The sequence below is a fragment of the Candoia aspera genome, chromosome 2 (assembly GCF_035149785.1).
Source record: "Candoia aspera isolate rCanAsp1 chromosome 2, rCanAsp1.hap2, whole genome shotgun sequence".
Classification (NCBI taxonomy): domain Eukaryota; kingdom Metazoa; phylum Chordata; class Lepidosauria; order Squamata; family Boidae; genus Candoia; species Candoia aspera.
The window spans coordinates 188,609,687-188,625,329 of NC_086154.1; the positions used below are offsets into that span (position 1 = coordinate 188,609,687).

The following is a 15,643-nucleotide window of genomic DNA, read 5'->3' on the forward strand; positions in this document are numbered from 1 at the left end:
CACCTTATGGGAAATAGACATTTTATAATTGTCCATGCCCAGTTCTTTTGTGAAAACACAAGGTTGTATGGAAGCCATTTTATGATTATTTCTACCATTCGTTTCCAAATTCCCAGTTGTATCCCTAGCCACAAAAGGTTGTCTTTATCTTGTTTTAAGGAGATGTTCAACAAACCTTGCATCCACTTTTCCTTTCCTGTGTTCTCAATATAGTCCTCAATAATGTTGCAAAAGGATCCCCCAACTGAGAACATTTGATTCAGCATGAAGGATTTCCTGACAGAAGAGGTGTTTTACACACATGTGTATATGCACATACACATACAAAAGCACTCTCAGAGAGAAAGAGAAAAGCTCCTTAAAAGATCTTCCAGTGTATTATTTTAAGGGCCATATAGCAGGAGAACAAGTAGTATAAAGGGGGAAAAATGGAAGCATGCACTTCTTGTTGTGTGCATGGATATCTTTGAAATTTGTTATTTAGCTATACAGCTAATAACAACACAGCTATTAACAGAACAGAAGAGTCCGGTGTATAAAGTAGGCTATATCTGTGAAGCCATATACAGTTACAAGAATGTACTATGTAATTTCAGTAGGTTTTGTGTTATTTGGTCATACCCTGATGCATAGAAATGTGCACTGGATTATCATAGAAAAATGTAAGATTGTGAGTGTAATGTCACACAGATAGTCATGTCCAGCAGTATCAGCTGTGTGGTGGTGAAATGGCCTAAAATTCTACCTCTATTTATCCCTTACACATTGATTAAAAGTTGGTCCTCCAAGACATGATTACCATTTCAAAGCTGACATCATCACTACTGTATTATGACTGTTTGCTTTACAATGCAGGCAGCATATTGCTGAACATTTGTGTATATCTGTCTGTTTAGTATAATTTCAGTTTTTTAACTATGCTACATTCATATGGAAGGGTAGGCAAATAACATTTAAAATGTTTTTGCGAACAGTATGTGTTACATCAAGTCTTACTGTCTTCCCTAAATGCCAAAAAAATCAAATTCTATTAGTAACATATTCCTGTTTTTATTCAAGACTTTTAAAAATGGTTAAATATTTTTAACCATTTATATATTAACTATTTTTAACCATTTATATATATTAATATTAACCTTGCCAAAATATTTGTTCAAACCACTTTTTAGAACTCAAAACATCAGGGAACATGGTTTCAGTCTGCTCAGCTGATATATGTTCTAGTTCCTCAATATTCTGGTTCTAGCTGTACTATCCTTCAGCAGGAGAGTAACAATTGTAAGCTTGTTTTAACTTAGCTCTCTTGCTAGATTACAGTTAACAGAAGCTGTAGTTCGCACACTCCATTCATGCCTCTGATTTTCTGTCATTCGGTGTTTGCTTGCTTGCTTGCTTGCTTGCTTATTTGTACAATTTCTGTCTTGCCTTTCGGCCTATAGGGCATTCAAGGTGATAAATTCTACAGTGCAGTGTTTATAAAACACAAAACACTATGATTATAAACAAAATTAAAACTCTGTTACACAAAAATAAAGGTTTCCCCCCCAAAAAAACTATATTTTAATGTGAGATTTTGGTTAAGCCTGCGAAGATGCTATTGCTGACAGATGAATACTAAATCCCATTTTTATGAAGAAAGAATGATTGTATAAATGGAGAAACGTACAGCAAAACTTACATTTGACAAACTTGCCAGCAGGGCTTTCCTACCCACCCATCCACTCACTTAGATGGCTGCGTGCATCTTAAACCATGAATTAACCCTTGCAGATTTAAAAAGAAACTTAGCTATTGGAAGATATTTAAAAATGCAGCCAGCTTATCTATGTCAACAGCAGGACTTACCCTAAAAATGCACCCTTTTCTCTGTATAACTTCTGCCATTATTACTACATTTCAAAATTATTTTCATCTTCATGATTCCATTTCTGTTTAGTTGCCAGTCATGTTGAGGTTTCATTTAAAGGCAGAAGGTATAGAAAAATTTAAAATAAATTAATAATCCTCCCCCCCCCCCGAGTTCTTTAGATAATAGCTAAGAAAACAGTTGTTAAAAACCTTTGTTTCTACTTCTGAAGACTCAGCAACAGGAAGCACAGAAATGTTGCAGTCAGACAGGGTCAGGACAAGAATATAGTTTTCTCCTCAGCACATGTGTTTTTTCAGGAAAGGAGTGTAATAAATTGAGCTGCTGTGAAAGTCACTGCTTAAACTAAAACATCGATCTTTTAGAGCCACTTAGAGATTGTGGAGAGGGGAAGAAATCACATTTATATACAATTAATCATAGTCACATTATTGCATTTAATTCAAGGTGCTCTTTGATGTGTGATATACGTTAGAGTCATTTATAGAGATTAAAATCATACTTCTCTGTTTTCTTTAAAAGTTTAGATAAGGTTCATTTTCTCAAATATAAGTATAATCATATCTTTTTAAAAAAACTGCTAGCAGGTCTGCTGCTAGACAATGGCTGTGTAGAGTTACATGGATAGGGTTCTTTTTTAAAAAGAGCAATCCTGATGATTTGGTGACCTGGGAAATATTTGTTTCAGCTTACATGTAATGCATTTCTCCTTGTATTTAAAGTCTTTTAAATGCTATTATCTTGAATTAAGAACTAGATCAGATTATTTTACCAGAGCATTAAGCATTAAGAGATGCTGTATTCAGTAACACTAAATTAATCAATCTCTATTACAAATGCCTCTTTCCTTCTTGAACAGTAAGATAAGGTCTTTGTGTAATTTTGGATCCTTTCCTATAAGTTGCATGTCATCTGTGTATCACCAAATGCATGCTTTCAAAGATACTGATTTTTTTTTTTTTGTCCTTTTCTTTCTGGAACATTGAATAATTTTAAGTAGTTTTTATTTTCTTTCTTTTAAAATTGAACATTAATATTTACTTTGTTTCCAGCTCAGTTTATAATATAATTAATTGCTAAATTCCAGTTGCTCTTTTATGCTTTGATTAATAGAAAAGCATATTCATATAGCATTTTCTAAATGTGTACAATTTTATTTTGCACAAGAATTTAAAGAATTTAAAATTTATTTTTTAAAATTGTTTTTTTTTACTACTACTACTACTACTTGGGGATGTAAGGTTTGTGCCATATAAAATGCTAGTTTGCATGCATTCATTTAAATACTAAAAACTGTAGTACTGCTCGATCCATATCTGACTGCTAGGTTTCAATTGACAGCTGAGGATTTGTGACTGGACCATGAATCAAAACGGCAGGCATTTATACCCCAGTGCCAATGAGGATACATTGGGAATTACTTGGCAAAGGTAAAATTTTAATTATTTCCAAACCTAAACTATCTTGGGTTCTTCGTTATTTGTATAAGTTGGCCTCCAGGATTAGATTTGTCAAAATTTAACTGCAAAATATCTAACATCTTTTTGAATTACATGTTTTACATTAGCTGAAATGAATGTTACAGTTAGGATGCCCAATATTCATTGTCAAATATAAAACTATGAAGAAAGCAACATAGCAAAAATGTATGGGTAGGGATTTTGAAGCTTGCAAATTTATGTTATGCTTATATCCATATTAAGAAACAGTTTTAAGGAATACATGACAAGCATGGAAGTGTCTAATGTTAGGTAACACATATGACTAATACCTGAAGGAACAATTTGGGAAATCATGTGGGCAGATTTTATGAATTTAGGAAATGTTCTCTGAGGTAAGGTAAAACTGTGTCTTTAACTTAAGTAGAATTAGCTAGTCTTCCCTTTCATAAAATTACTTTCTCTGCAGGTAAGGTGAAACTGCTACTTTGAAATAGATACTGATGTAAAAAGTTTAACGTGTTAGTTGATACGTGTAATTAAGTAATTCTGATTCTTTGCAGAATTGCTTCTGATTCAATTCGATAAGGTCATGAAAAGGTATTATTTTCTCTTTCTTTCCCTTCTCCTTGAAATATCATTCCAGATAGTTCCTCAAATACAAGAGCAAATCTTTGGAGAGTTTCAGGAGATGTAGTGGGATGGGATGAAAAGAGCAATTGCAGAGTGGAATCCTATGCTCATTCACACTCACCAACACACACACACACACACACAAACACACACACACACACACAAACACACACACAGTTTTCCTTCTCATTTTATCCTGAAAGCTGCCTACTAAAATTAGGAAGTCCTTCCTCCTCATTCTCTTATCGTCTGCTGCAATCTTGGAAATTATCACCCATATTTAAAGGGCTTTCCAACTTGAATATATAATTGGGTATTATTGCCAGTTACTTCATTTTAAGAACTGATAAATCTGAATAAACTGGACTGTTTGGCTTATCTCCAAATGTAAATAGAAAATGAACTGCATGGGTTCATTTCAACCTATATTTGTGTCTCATGCTTAGTTTTATTTTGAAAACTTCTCTAAGGAAGCATATTTTATAACTACTCTTTGAACTGCCTTAAATATCCATGTGTTCTCTCCAAAAATTTAACCTGTTTCTAATTTATATGGATTTTGTGTGTTATGTTTGGTAGAGATTATGTACATTTCCATCATCACTGTCATGGTTGATCTTTAATCCCTCCCAAACGCATCTTTTAAAAAACAATCTTGGTTAATATTGCACATTCTGTAAGTCCTATAAAAGTTGCCTTCTGGTTCTTCTATTTATTTGCTCCTGGATCTTTACAATTTGTCAGGATTAAAACTGGACAACTTAAAACTGATTTTATTAATTATTTAGCCTTTAAAAGGATAGTTCAGTTAATAAGAGGACTAAAATGCCATATTTTTACAATAACACGATCTTGAAGACCAGTTTTTTTTAAGTTGTCATCTTAATTCCAGTTACCAGTTTTTCTGATTCTTATCCTGTATAAAAGTGCTTCAGTTGCCTACAAATTTTGTACAATCTTCATATTTCATAATAATACTGTCCCAGCCATCATCCATGTAATTCATAAAAATATTATAAAGATGCAGTTCTAGGATTTCACCATGCAATACTCCTCTTTATTTCTGAATTTCCTTTTTTATTCTCCAGGCAAATGATTTTGTAAATACCTTCATGAGAAATAGTGTAAACCAAGTGTATTCAAATGTGTTATGAATAGTACATGAACAGCACTTTCATAGGACTAGGATCATGTTGGGATTCAAATCAAGGCAAAACAGATCCTAACAAGGTATGAATCCAGTTCAAAATTTGGAAATTGGCAGGAGCCACAATTCCTCAATTGCTAGATACTTCTCAGTGGTCAAAATTAGAGTCAGGACCTGAGGTGACCAAGAAATAAATTGAAGTTGTATGGAGTTCTGACTTTTCTCCATATTACTTCTTTAAAAACAACAACAACCAAAAGTAGCCCTGCCATCCTGCCAATCTAAGTAGAGAAGAGGCAAGAATCAGTCAGGTATGATCATTTTTCCAACTCAGAATTGTTCTGACTGAGTTAACTGGTTCTAGGGGGAGAGCAGGAATTGGATTTGAAGGTTTGAGTATTTTTCCTACAGGTGGGAGCTAAGTTTTGGGAATGCAATTTTGAAAGGACATTCTTCCATTCTTAATTGTATCTTCAGAGGTGCTGTGCAGTGGGGACAGGAGAGAACGCAAACTACTTTTCAGGAGAGACATTCAGAAGTCCACATTATGAGTACCTTGTCTTAGTGTGAGTGAGCAGCTGACCTTGATTCAAATTTTCGTGGGTGATTTTGCCTAGGTAGCATTAGAGAAAAGAGATTTTTCTGGGTTAGGCCAGAGGCTGTAGACAAACTGATGGTAATGTACAAGTGATGGTAATGGTAATGGTAATTTACAATGCACAAGACTATGCTACTGTATAAATAATTTTTGGAGTAGTGCCCACACTATTCTTATCTGTTTCCTGGGATCATCCTTTTCTGTCTCTAAGATCATCATTATCCTCATTATTGCAAACTTCCACTGAACATTAATTGTTTACTTATAAGCTCCTATTTTGCTTTTGTTTAGATAACTTTATCATATTTTTTCTAATCAGCTCCTAATTAGCCTTTGTATGGAAATCACTCTAAATTAAACATAGTAAACACTGCCCAAATACATTCAGAAATAAGTTTTATTTGACTTTAGCATGGTTTAATTAAGATTTAATTAAGCAAGGAAGGCCAATGCAGTTTCTAGATATTAGTTCTAATATAAATTCAACCAATGTGCAAACATAGACAGTTTTACAAATATCTATATGCTCCATGTCTGAGGTAATTCAAATTGGAATTTAGTTTTAGACAATAATTGAAATGTGCATATAGATACTGGATTTGTTCACCACATGTTCATGGTGTTCTATGGGAAGGTCAAAAGGGGACAAATACATGCATCATGATAGCATTGCTCAAATGATGCGAACTACATGCTATACTTCATTTGTGTCATTGCATAATTTGTATCATTTGTGTGATGTCGTGATGTGTGTAATGTCATCATGGCTCCTATTCAGGAAGTTGCAGTCTCTAATGTTTGGTAATGCACTGAACTAAATATTTAGAAATGCTTCTGTAATGCATGACATGCAATATTAGCTCTTATTTCATGTGGTAATTATATCTGATCCTGAGAGATCACGCAGTTACTACTGGCTGCTGAGTAAGGCCAAAGAGTTGAATTGTTAGTAGTTGTGTACTTTTAAAGTTTTTGGCCAGGCCTTTCCCAGGTGTAAGGTTGGGGCAATAATTATCAAGTATTAGTAATTTGTGTTTTAAAAAGCAAATGCATTCAATGCTGTTTTAAAGGGTTACAGTAATTGCTAATTTAAGTTTAATTTTGCTGTTCCCAAATCCTAGGTTAATATTTCCTGCTTTCAGTTTGCTATCTTGACACAGAAGTACAAAGCAACAGGCAACAGTTGGTGGCTTCTTTGGGCTCAGAATTTTTTTGTTTGTTTGTTTCTATCCTGCCTTTATTATTTTTATAGATCACTCAAGGCGGGGAACATACCTAATATGCCTCCCTCCTCCTATTTTCCCCACAACAAGAACCTTGTGAGATGAGTTGGGCTGAGAGAGAGTGACTGGCCCAAGGTCACCCAGCTGGTTTTCTCCTCTAGCCAAAGGGTGTTCAATATATATATATTTATACATATATTTACTTTTATCCCACCTTTATTATTTTTATAAATAACTCAAGGTGGCAAATAACTTTTTGGAGCAGCTTTCTTTGCTCCCCTTCCGCTCAGTATGGGAAAAAGGAGACTGGAAACATTTTTTTTTAATATCAGAACAGCCTTGCAGATTTAAGCTTCTAACTTAAATGCAAACTTTAAAAGAACAAAATCAGTAGTAAGAGTAACATTGTTCTTCTGGTGATAGAAATTACATACTGTATCATAAATTTGCTTGGACTAAAAATACAGACTCAATTTTTGCAAATAAGAACAGTGGAATGAAAACATTGCTGATAAAATCATTGTAGTAGAGGAGGAAGCTTGGAAGGATTTCTGGCTTGTATCAGTTTGTCACTATCTCTGTTATAGTTTCACCCAGCTCTCTAATAAAGAAAGATGTGCAGAGAATTATGTTTCCTTTCCATTTAAGCAAACATCTTCTGAACACTTCCTAAGAAATTAATTGTATTCCAGCCAGACTTGCATGCTGCCATCCCACAGGAAATGGGTCAGCAATCCATTAAGATGCCATTAGATAATCTAATTTGGAACTTAATCTCTAAATTAACCATGCTCTATACTTGAAGCATACTTGAGAGGCAGGAAAAAAGTTTGTTTGAATCGATAGGGAAGCCGAAGCGTGAAGAAGGCTGTTTGTTTTTTCTGTAGCTGTGGTCACGTCTCAAGCCGTCTGGTAACCAGGAGAAACCAGACATGATGTAATTCCAGATTGAACTTGAACTTCAGGGACTGAGAATGGGAAAACAATAGACCATAGGAATCAATAATGTCCATTTTCCACATGATTATGTTTGGCACTTTAAGTTAACACTTATGGAAAAAACAGCAAAACTACAGTATGACCAAAATGGGGTACAGTGGGGAATCCACCAACAAAAAGAAAGAAAACAAGTTCTTCAGCTGCATTTTGTTGAACAAGAGATTCCAATAGGATTAGAGAAGTTCCCAATCTGCAGTAAACTAGTTGTTTGTTCTGAGCACCCTTTTGTTCTCTTAGGTAGGATAAACTTAATCTTATGTTTCCTGTCAGATGATTTTGGCAGCGCTTTTAGGAAAGGAGGGGCGTGCTTTGAAAGTGCTCTCAGCTGGAAAGTGGACCATTAACCCCTTGCTGATCTCAGAGAGTCTACTCTCAATTTTAGTTTACACAACGTTGTCTCCAGCTATAAATAAGTGCAGTTTTTCAGGAGAACGCCTCTCAGAACGTTTACTGAATAAAATAAATATATGCTAATGATTGGATACATCACTGCCTGCAAAGATGTATAATGATCTGCTGAGCATCATTTGTGAAGTAGTTTAGGAGAAAAATAAATGCTTGTGTGGTTTTACCTTTTAAGAAATAACTTCTGAAGGGATTGAGATGAAGCAAATCAGGCTTTTGTTAGGAAAAAGAGATTGATATGATATAAACAAAAGCTTTCTGGCTGATCTCTCCTGTGCTGTATTTTAAAACAATGTATCAGGGTACACAAGGGCCATCTCCCCCCCCCCTTCCTACTTTTTCAGTCTCCAAGGCCAACAGTGGTGACAATATAGTGTTCACTAAAGGCAATGCAGCGTTTGGGGGCCCTTTTAAAGCAGTTCCAGGGTAGGGTAAAAAGATGAAAGGTAGATTAAGCCTGTTGAACTTAATATATGTATTTTATCAGTTTTTTAAAATAAAAAATCAAACTCTTGTTTAGTGGAAGTTTGCCGCTGAAATACATAAGTAGGATCTTAGGGGAGAGGGTGGAGGAAAAAGGGCAGGAAGAAAAGCCTGTGAATTATAGCTTATTCATCCCTGAGAATCTAGGTAAGTATAGCGTACTGATTTTTATTACTGTCTCATATTAAATAAAAAAAGCACTAGAGACGTTTTTATCTCATGCTTGAAACAAAGCAGGAATAAAAGGTTCCTTGTTTGTTTGTTTTTTAAAAAGCATGAGGTTAACTTACCTGAACAGAATGATGAGAATATGGATCTCATTCTCTTCATAAATAAATAGCTACTGGGACTAACATGCTACATACGTTTCCTATTGAGAAAAATGGTTATAGAAGTTTCATACTTGTAGTTTACTAATATTGTTATGAAGTACTTGCTGATTTTTAAAGAAACATTTCATTTACTTAGAAATTTCTCTAATAACCACAAAATGACTAGGGTCTTAACACAGATATATTGTGAAAAGAGGATATCATAAACACTAGATCTCTAACACTTAGTTGTCCTCTGTTACTTTTCTCATGTAAACTAATAAATAAAAATTCATTAGTAGCATTTTAGCTTGTAAATTCATTGGGAGCTGCTGTGCTCAAAATCCAGGGTTCCAGCATATATCATTGTTTCTAGAAACCAATCTTCAATTTCTGTACACACTGCCAAATTTTTGAGATCGCCAGACTGCCCTCAATATTCACAGGGTTGCCATCAAGAATATATTCCCATGTCATTCTCTGATTTAATTTTTCTAGTGACATGGTGTAAATGCTAGTCAGTTACGCTGGTTAAAGGGAAGAGACCATGCCACAGATATGTAGTGTATTGGCATAAGGTCAGTCCAGAATCTAGACCTTCATAAGACTCAGCACCAAATGTCTGGGACCACTGTTGAAGGACCTCCTCCATAATCACAACCACCACCATACACGGATACCAGAAGTATTCCTGTTGGGCGTGATGGGATTTCAGAACTTCTTTTCCATCATTATTAGTTTAACATTTTACACATAAACATTTAATGTTCAAATGTTAAAATAGTATTTCAGTTCTAATATCATCTCAAGCAGCTCTTGAAGAAGCGCAGTAGGCGGGACTGAAAATGGACCAAGACTTACGGGGTCAAAAGGGAGACCCCTTACTCAAGGTTGGGCCCAGCTGCAAACCTCTTACTATAGGAGGATGGGTAGATCATGCTTGAGGATGTTTATACAGACTTATTTCCTATATTTGTATGGAGTATCCATATCCTGCGAGAGTTGCTGGAAACAATAAGAAGCAGTGTTAGAAAAGTTCAAGGAACATTCAATAGTAAGCTGCTGTCTCAGATCCTGCCCTAAGCAGAGACAGAACAAGAGTATTACTTTGTATCCCTTGAAGCTCCCTCCCACCCATAATTGCTGAAAATTGGCAACTTAGTTTCCTGTCATTTTGAGACAGAAAACACACAAGTTTTGTATTGTACTAAACACAAAAGTATTAAAATATGATTATTGAAATTAAGAAAAAACAAAGGAATTCTTCCTAAGTCTCTCCTCTCCTAAACAGAAGAGATTGGCTTTTCCTATAAGCATTTCATGGCCTTTGCTTTGTACCATTGCCTCTTCCACTGGGGCCCCCACCTTCCCAAAAACTGTGAAGTGTAGTTCTCAGCTACTATATGATTGCCCAGCCTCAGTCTAGAACTTATGGATCAGACACAGAGGGAGATGGTGCCTCACTTTCTGATTTGTTCTATCAAAAGCTAAAAATAAGTTCTGGTATATCCTGTATACAGGATGAGGAACCAACAGATGTGGCAGCAGGAGGAACAGATAAGCTCTGAAATAATCATGAAATTTGACACTGAGTGCATTAATTATGCATATGAACAATTGATCCCAAGAACAGGGATCTGTGACTAAAGAATGTCACTTAGGTCTAGTTATTACATATTCAAAACATAACTGTCGTGTCTGGCTATAATTATATCACATTCCATTCTTGGTCTTTGGAATGGTTTCCTCAGCACCCTCTTAAGGGTCCAGAATGTCTAAAGTAAGCCATGTTCATTTTCATCACTGACAGAATAATAAACATCCGGAAAGTGTCAATATACAATGTGTGCCTCCTAGTTGCTGGGATGTGGGCAGCAGTATTTTGTCTTGCAAAACAGTCCTTTAGTTAGAGATCAAACTGGGCTTCCTTTACTCTTGTGGATGTGCTTTGGAAGTGCTGCATGTGACTTTGGTACAACCAAGACTGGTAACTTAATCTACTCTCTCTTACTAAAAGTAATTATTTGAAAGCTTTGGTTGACCAAAATTTACAACTTGGAATGTAAGAGAAGTACATGGTAAAAAGTATGATATGAAATGAAAAATGAAATGAAATGATAGTGCATAGTTGTAAAATGAAGAGAAAGGTGAACAGTGTAATACATGCAAATGAAGGTAGTCTGATTTTGTGGGGTAGAGTTGATGAATAAATGCATAGAAGTAGATTTGGTGAATAAATGCATGAAAGTAAAGACACAGATTTAAGTATGAATGAAAGGGCTAAAATACATATCAGAAGGTACAGATTGGTGTCATCTAGATTGTTTTGCGTGTATGAAAGTATGAATTGATAGATTTATGATAGATCCATATTAATGGTGATATGGGAGAATGAGGGATGAATTTGTTGGAAAATTGCAGAAGATTCTAAATGAATGTGATTTGGGAGAAAAACTAACTCTGTTGGATGACATAAATGGATAGGTGGAATCGGGCCCTTTGGAAACCCCAAACAAATGAGAATGGTGATTCATGAGTATAAGCTTAGTTGAATTTTTTATTGTTTCAGGTACACAATTTAAGCATGTCTATTCATGCTTGCTCATGGTAAATGAACGACATAAAAGTATGATTGATTTGATTGTTATGTTTGAAGACAAAGTAAATGGTACAATGATGATGGGAGGTTCTAATTGTGGGACAAAGCATTATTTGATAGTATCAGGAATGAATTTGGGAGGAAATGGACTTAGGAGAAAAGGGAAGACGCTAGTGTGAAAGTAAAACATCTGTAATAAGTCAAATCCTTACATTGTAAGAGGTAGCAGTTTCTCAACAGAATTAAGAAAAAGTAGACATAAAAATATTTAAACTGTTTAGAACAGAACAAAAAAGACTAATGTCCTAAATGGCCGCAAGTGTGTGTAGAGTTAGTCTAATAAGTATGAAAAATAATATTTGATAAAATAATGAAATAAAAAATCTGTGGTTAAGCAAAAACACACATTAAAAAAATGAATTCTGCAAAAAATAAAAAGATATGTATGAGAAAGATATATACAATGTATAGGGAGAAAAAGTTACAAAAATGCAGAATTATTGAAGTGGGTGAAGAAATCTAAAAAGGAGTGTCTGGCAGAGTGAATGAAATTAAAAATAAATGTAATGAAATAATGTGTGGTGAATTGAAGGGAATGACAACCATATTTTGAAAAGTAGAATTGAAATGGGTGCTATAAATGTTAGTATTGAATAAAACTGTGGAAAGGTAAATCATAAATACTGTCAAAATGTTGAAAAATATGGATGTATTTGCTCATGGAGTTGCCTTGTGATTTATTTAATATGTGTGTAAAGACTGCGTCTTTGCCCAAGGATTGGAGAATGATGTGGTTTTCCCTCACAGAGGGGACAGTGGTAGTAACAAGTAGTGAATGCAAGAAGTACAGGGCATTATTTCCTTACGTATGCTTGGGAAGATGTTTGGTGGAATTTAAACGGTGACAGTGAGCAAAATATTGGGATGTACAGTAAAGCTTTGTGCCAAGCAGGAGGTGTTAACACCAGAGTGTTATTCTTTATGACGTTACTGAGAAATTAATGTATGTGAGAAAGTTTACTGTGCATTTATTGGCAATAAATAAAGTCAAGTATATGATAAAGCAAATAGGCTTGAATTTTGCAAAAATTTGGTTAAAAGTTCAATGCTAAATGTAAAAGAATAGTATATAATAGAAGAAGGTATGAAAAAAGATGAAATGCTTAGCAAACGGCTCAATATTAAGCAGGGAATAAGAAATATGTGTAATGTCCTCTTGATTGTTTAATAAACATATGAATAAATGTGTAAAAATAACTGGTTTTGGCACTAGAAGTATTTTGTTTAGAGAACTGAATATCTGTGTACTTTTGTTGTTGAATGAAAATTATTTGCAGCAAATATTAGATAGATTGTATGATAGAAAAGTACAGATCTGGAAACAATTGTGTCAAAGATCAAAGTAGTTGTGTTTGACAGTGAAAATAGAGTGGGAAAGTTACATATAAAGAGCAAAAACTAGAGCAAGCTAATGAATTTGTGTATTTTGGTAGATTATTGACTAAAGTTGGATAAACAGATGGAAAAAATTAAGAAGCCAAAATGTTAGTAGAAAGTAAGTTGGTAGCATGTATCCATTGTGAGAATGACTATTGAAAGAAGCAAAAATTGTTGTATATAGGAGCAGGTTTTTGCCCACTTTGCTATATAGAGGTAAGAGTTGTATATGTCAGGAGAAACATAAAGTAAGCTGAACGCAGCGGGAATGGAGTACTTTAGAAATATGTATGGTAAAACAACAAAAGATAAGGTCAGGGATGAATGAGTGATGAAGGAAAGTGGACTGAATACAGAAGAGAAGAATTGGTACCAAAAAGTATGCTCAGATGGTTCCATCTAACAGGGAAAATTTAAAAGGATTGAATTGCCAAATAAACATATTATTATTATTATTACTATTACTATTTAAACTTGTATGCTGCTCAACTCTCAACTTTGGTGGCTTACAACAATCAAACAAACAAATTACAATAAAATCAATAAAAGATGGCAAGTTCGACAGACCAGATGGAATGAAGCGAGGGGTCTCACTGTCCCTCACCAAAGGCTTGGCTGAAGAGACAGATCTTCACAGCTCTTTATGGATTGAGAGGAAGAGGAAAACTGATAAGTGATTGGTTAGATTTTATGATGTCTTCAGAGGCAGGGTAGAAGTTTAATGAATAAAAGGCAATGTATAAATCAGTATAGGGACGTGGTGGCGCTGCGGGTTAAACCGCTGAGCTGTCGATCGGAAGGTCGGCGGTTCGAAACCGCGCGGCGGGGTGAGCTCCCGTTGCTCGTCCCAGCTTCTGCACACCAAGCAGTTCGAAAACATGCAAATGTGAGTAGATTAATTGGTACCGCTTCGGCGGGAAGGTAACGGCGTTCCGTGAGTCATACTGGCCACATGACCCGGAAGTGTCCTATGGACAACGCCGGCTCCAAGGCTTTGAAACGGAGATGAGCACCGCCCCCTAGAGTCGGACACGACTGGACTTTACGTCAAGGGAAACCTTTACCTTTACCTATAAATCAGTATAAGGATGTGGTAGAAGCAAAGATGTTTTGCAAGGATAGAAAGGTATGGAGTGGTATAGTGAATGTTGTTCATATAAACTAAATTCTTTTCTCTTCTACCCTCAATTTATTCTGCTTAGTTCTTGTTACTCTTTTTCTTTGCTTTGCATAATTTTGCATATATATATGTAAATATATATGTCACAAAATTAAAAAATGTAAAGATGATGGACAAATTTCAAGTTCCATTAGAATTTAAAATGCAAAATAATAGCAACAACAGAATATCCAGACTATGACCTTTCAATTTTATAAAAGGCACACTTCCAAACAGGCATCATTGTGTGCTGCATCCATTCTTAAGGCATAAACTGTACTGAATTCAGTCTTTTATATAGGAAGCAGTGTAGTTTATTTTCTTTGTTGCTCTCCTGTTCTCAAGTACTGCTTAGGTAGACGTTGGTAAGCATCAATTTTCAGTGGCAAAAAAGAATCTGTAAGTTAAACAATAAAATCACAATAATTTTCTTTAATTTCATTGATAACATCCTTTCAGTTACTTAATGTAACATTTTATCATGTGTTTTCATAAAACTGTTAAAGTTTGTTACTGCAATCATGGTAAAAATCAAAAGATTGATTTGAACTAGAAAAAAAATCAGACTATGTCCTGTTAAGTAGGTCTGTATGGTCTTCTAATTAACTGGGCATTAATTCTGAAAATAGTACTGAATGGTGTTGTCTAGTTGCCTTGAGACTACTAGTCCAGAAATATTTTAAGACCATTTACATGTTACATTTGCCACAAGGTACTAATGAAAAGGCCTTTCTAGGTGAAATGAGATAATTTAAAAATTGTCTTAAAGCAACTAATTTAAGCCAATACTAAAACTTGGCACATTTTGGCCATAATTTGTCCAGAGTTAATGCCTAGTTAATAAAAAATAAAGTCATTCCATGAAAATGTGTAGATAAGCAGACATTTATAATTGAAATCCACACCCAAATTAATTACTATTATGTCAGGATTAGCATAGATCATAGTTTGAGTACAACTGCAAACTACAAGTCAGACTAAGAAATAATATATTGAACTACTGTATATTCCCAAAGATAACTGGTAGGAAATATATAAGAATAGGAGTTCTTTCCAAATATCCAAACAGTGGCATAGAAAGTTGAACGTATCTGTTATGTTATAAATGTTACTCTTTGTCCTTCTGTCAATCCTGCATGAGATCAGTACCTGCAGAAAAAACACTATCTTTGTGTTATGTATTTTCACCTCCATCAGTGGCCAACAGAAGTATTTATCCGTGGAAGGCTAGAGTAATCATAAGAATTACATTTAGCAGAATACATGTGGATCACTTGGTGGAGGGAAGCTGCTGTTGCATCTTTATGGCAAATGTTATATGCATATAGATACAACAACAAGAA

The 15,643-nt window shown here is 34.8% G+C and overlaps 1 protein-coding gene across 9 annotated transcripts in view; it reads left to right on the top strand.

Annotated features, from left to right (window-relative positions):
- Positions 1–15,643, top strand: part of NFIB (nuclear factor I B) — a 234,456-nt gene that overhangs the window by 193,827 nt on the left and 24,986 nt on the right. For 4 of the 9 annotated variants that reach the window (XM_063295050.1, XM_063295049.1, XM_063295048.1 and 1 more), the window contains one exon: positions 3,209–3,297. The exons of 4 other annotated variants lie outside the window; for them this stretch is intronic. In XM_063295050.1, coding sequence (XP_063151120.1) covers positions 3,209–3,297 — 89 coding nt within the window. Of the gene's footprint in view, positions 1–3,208; positions 3,298–15,643 lie in introns of those variants that run through there. One more of the 9 variants, XM_063295055.1, reaches the window with a different exon arrangement.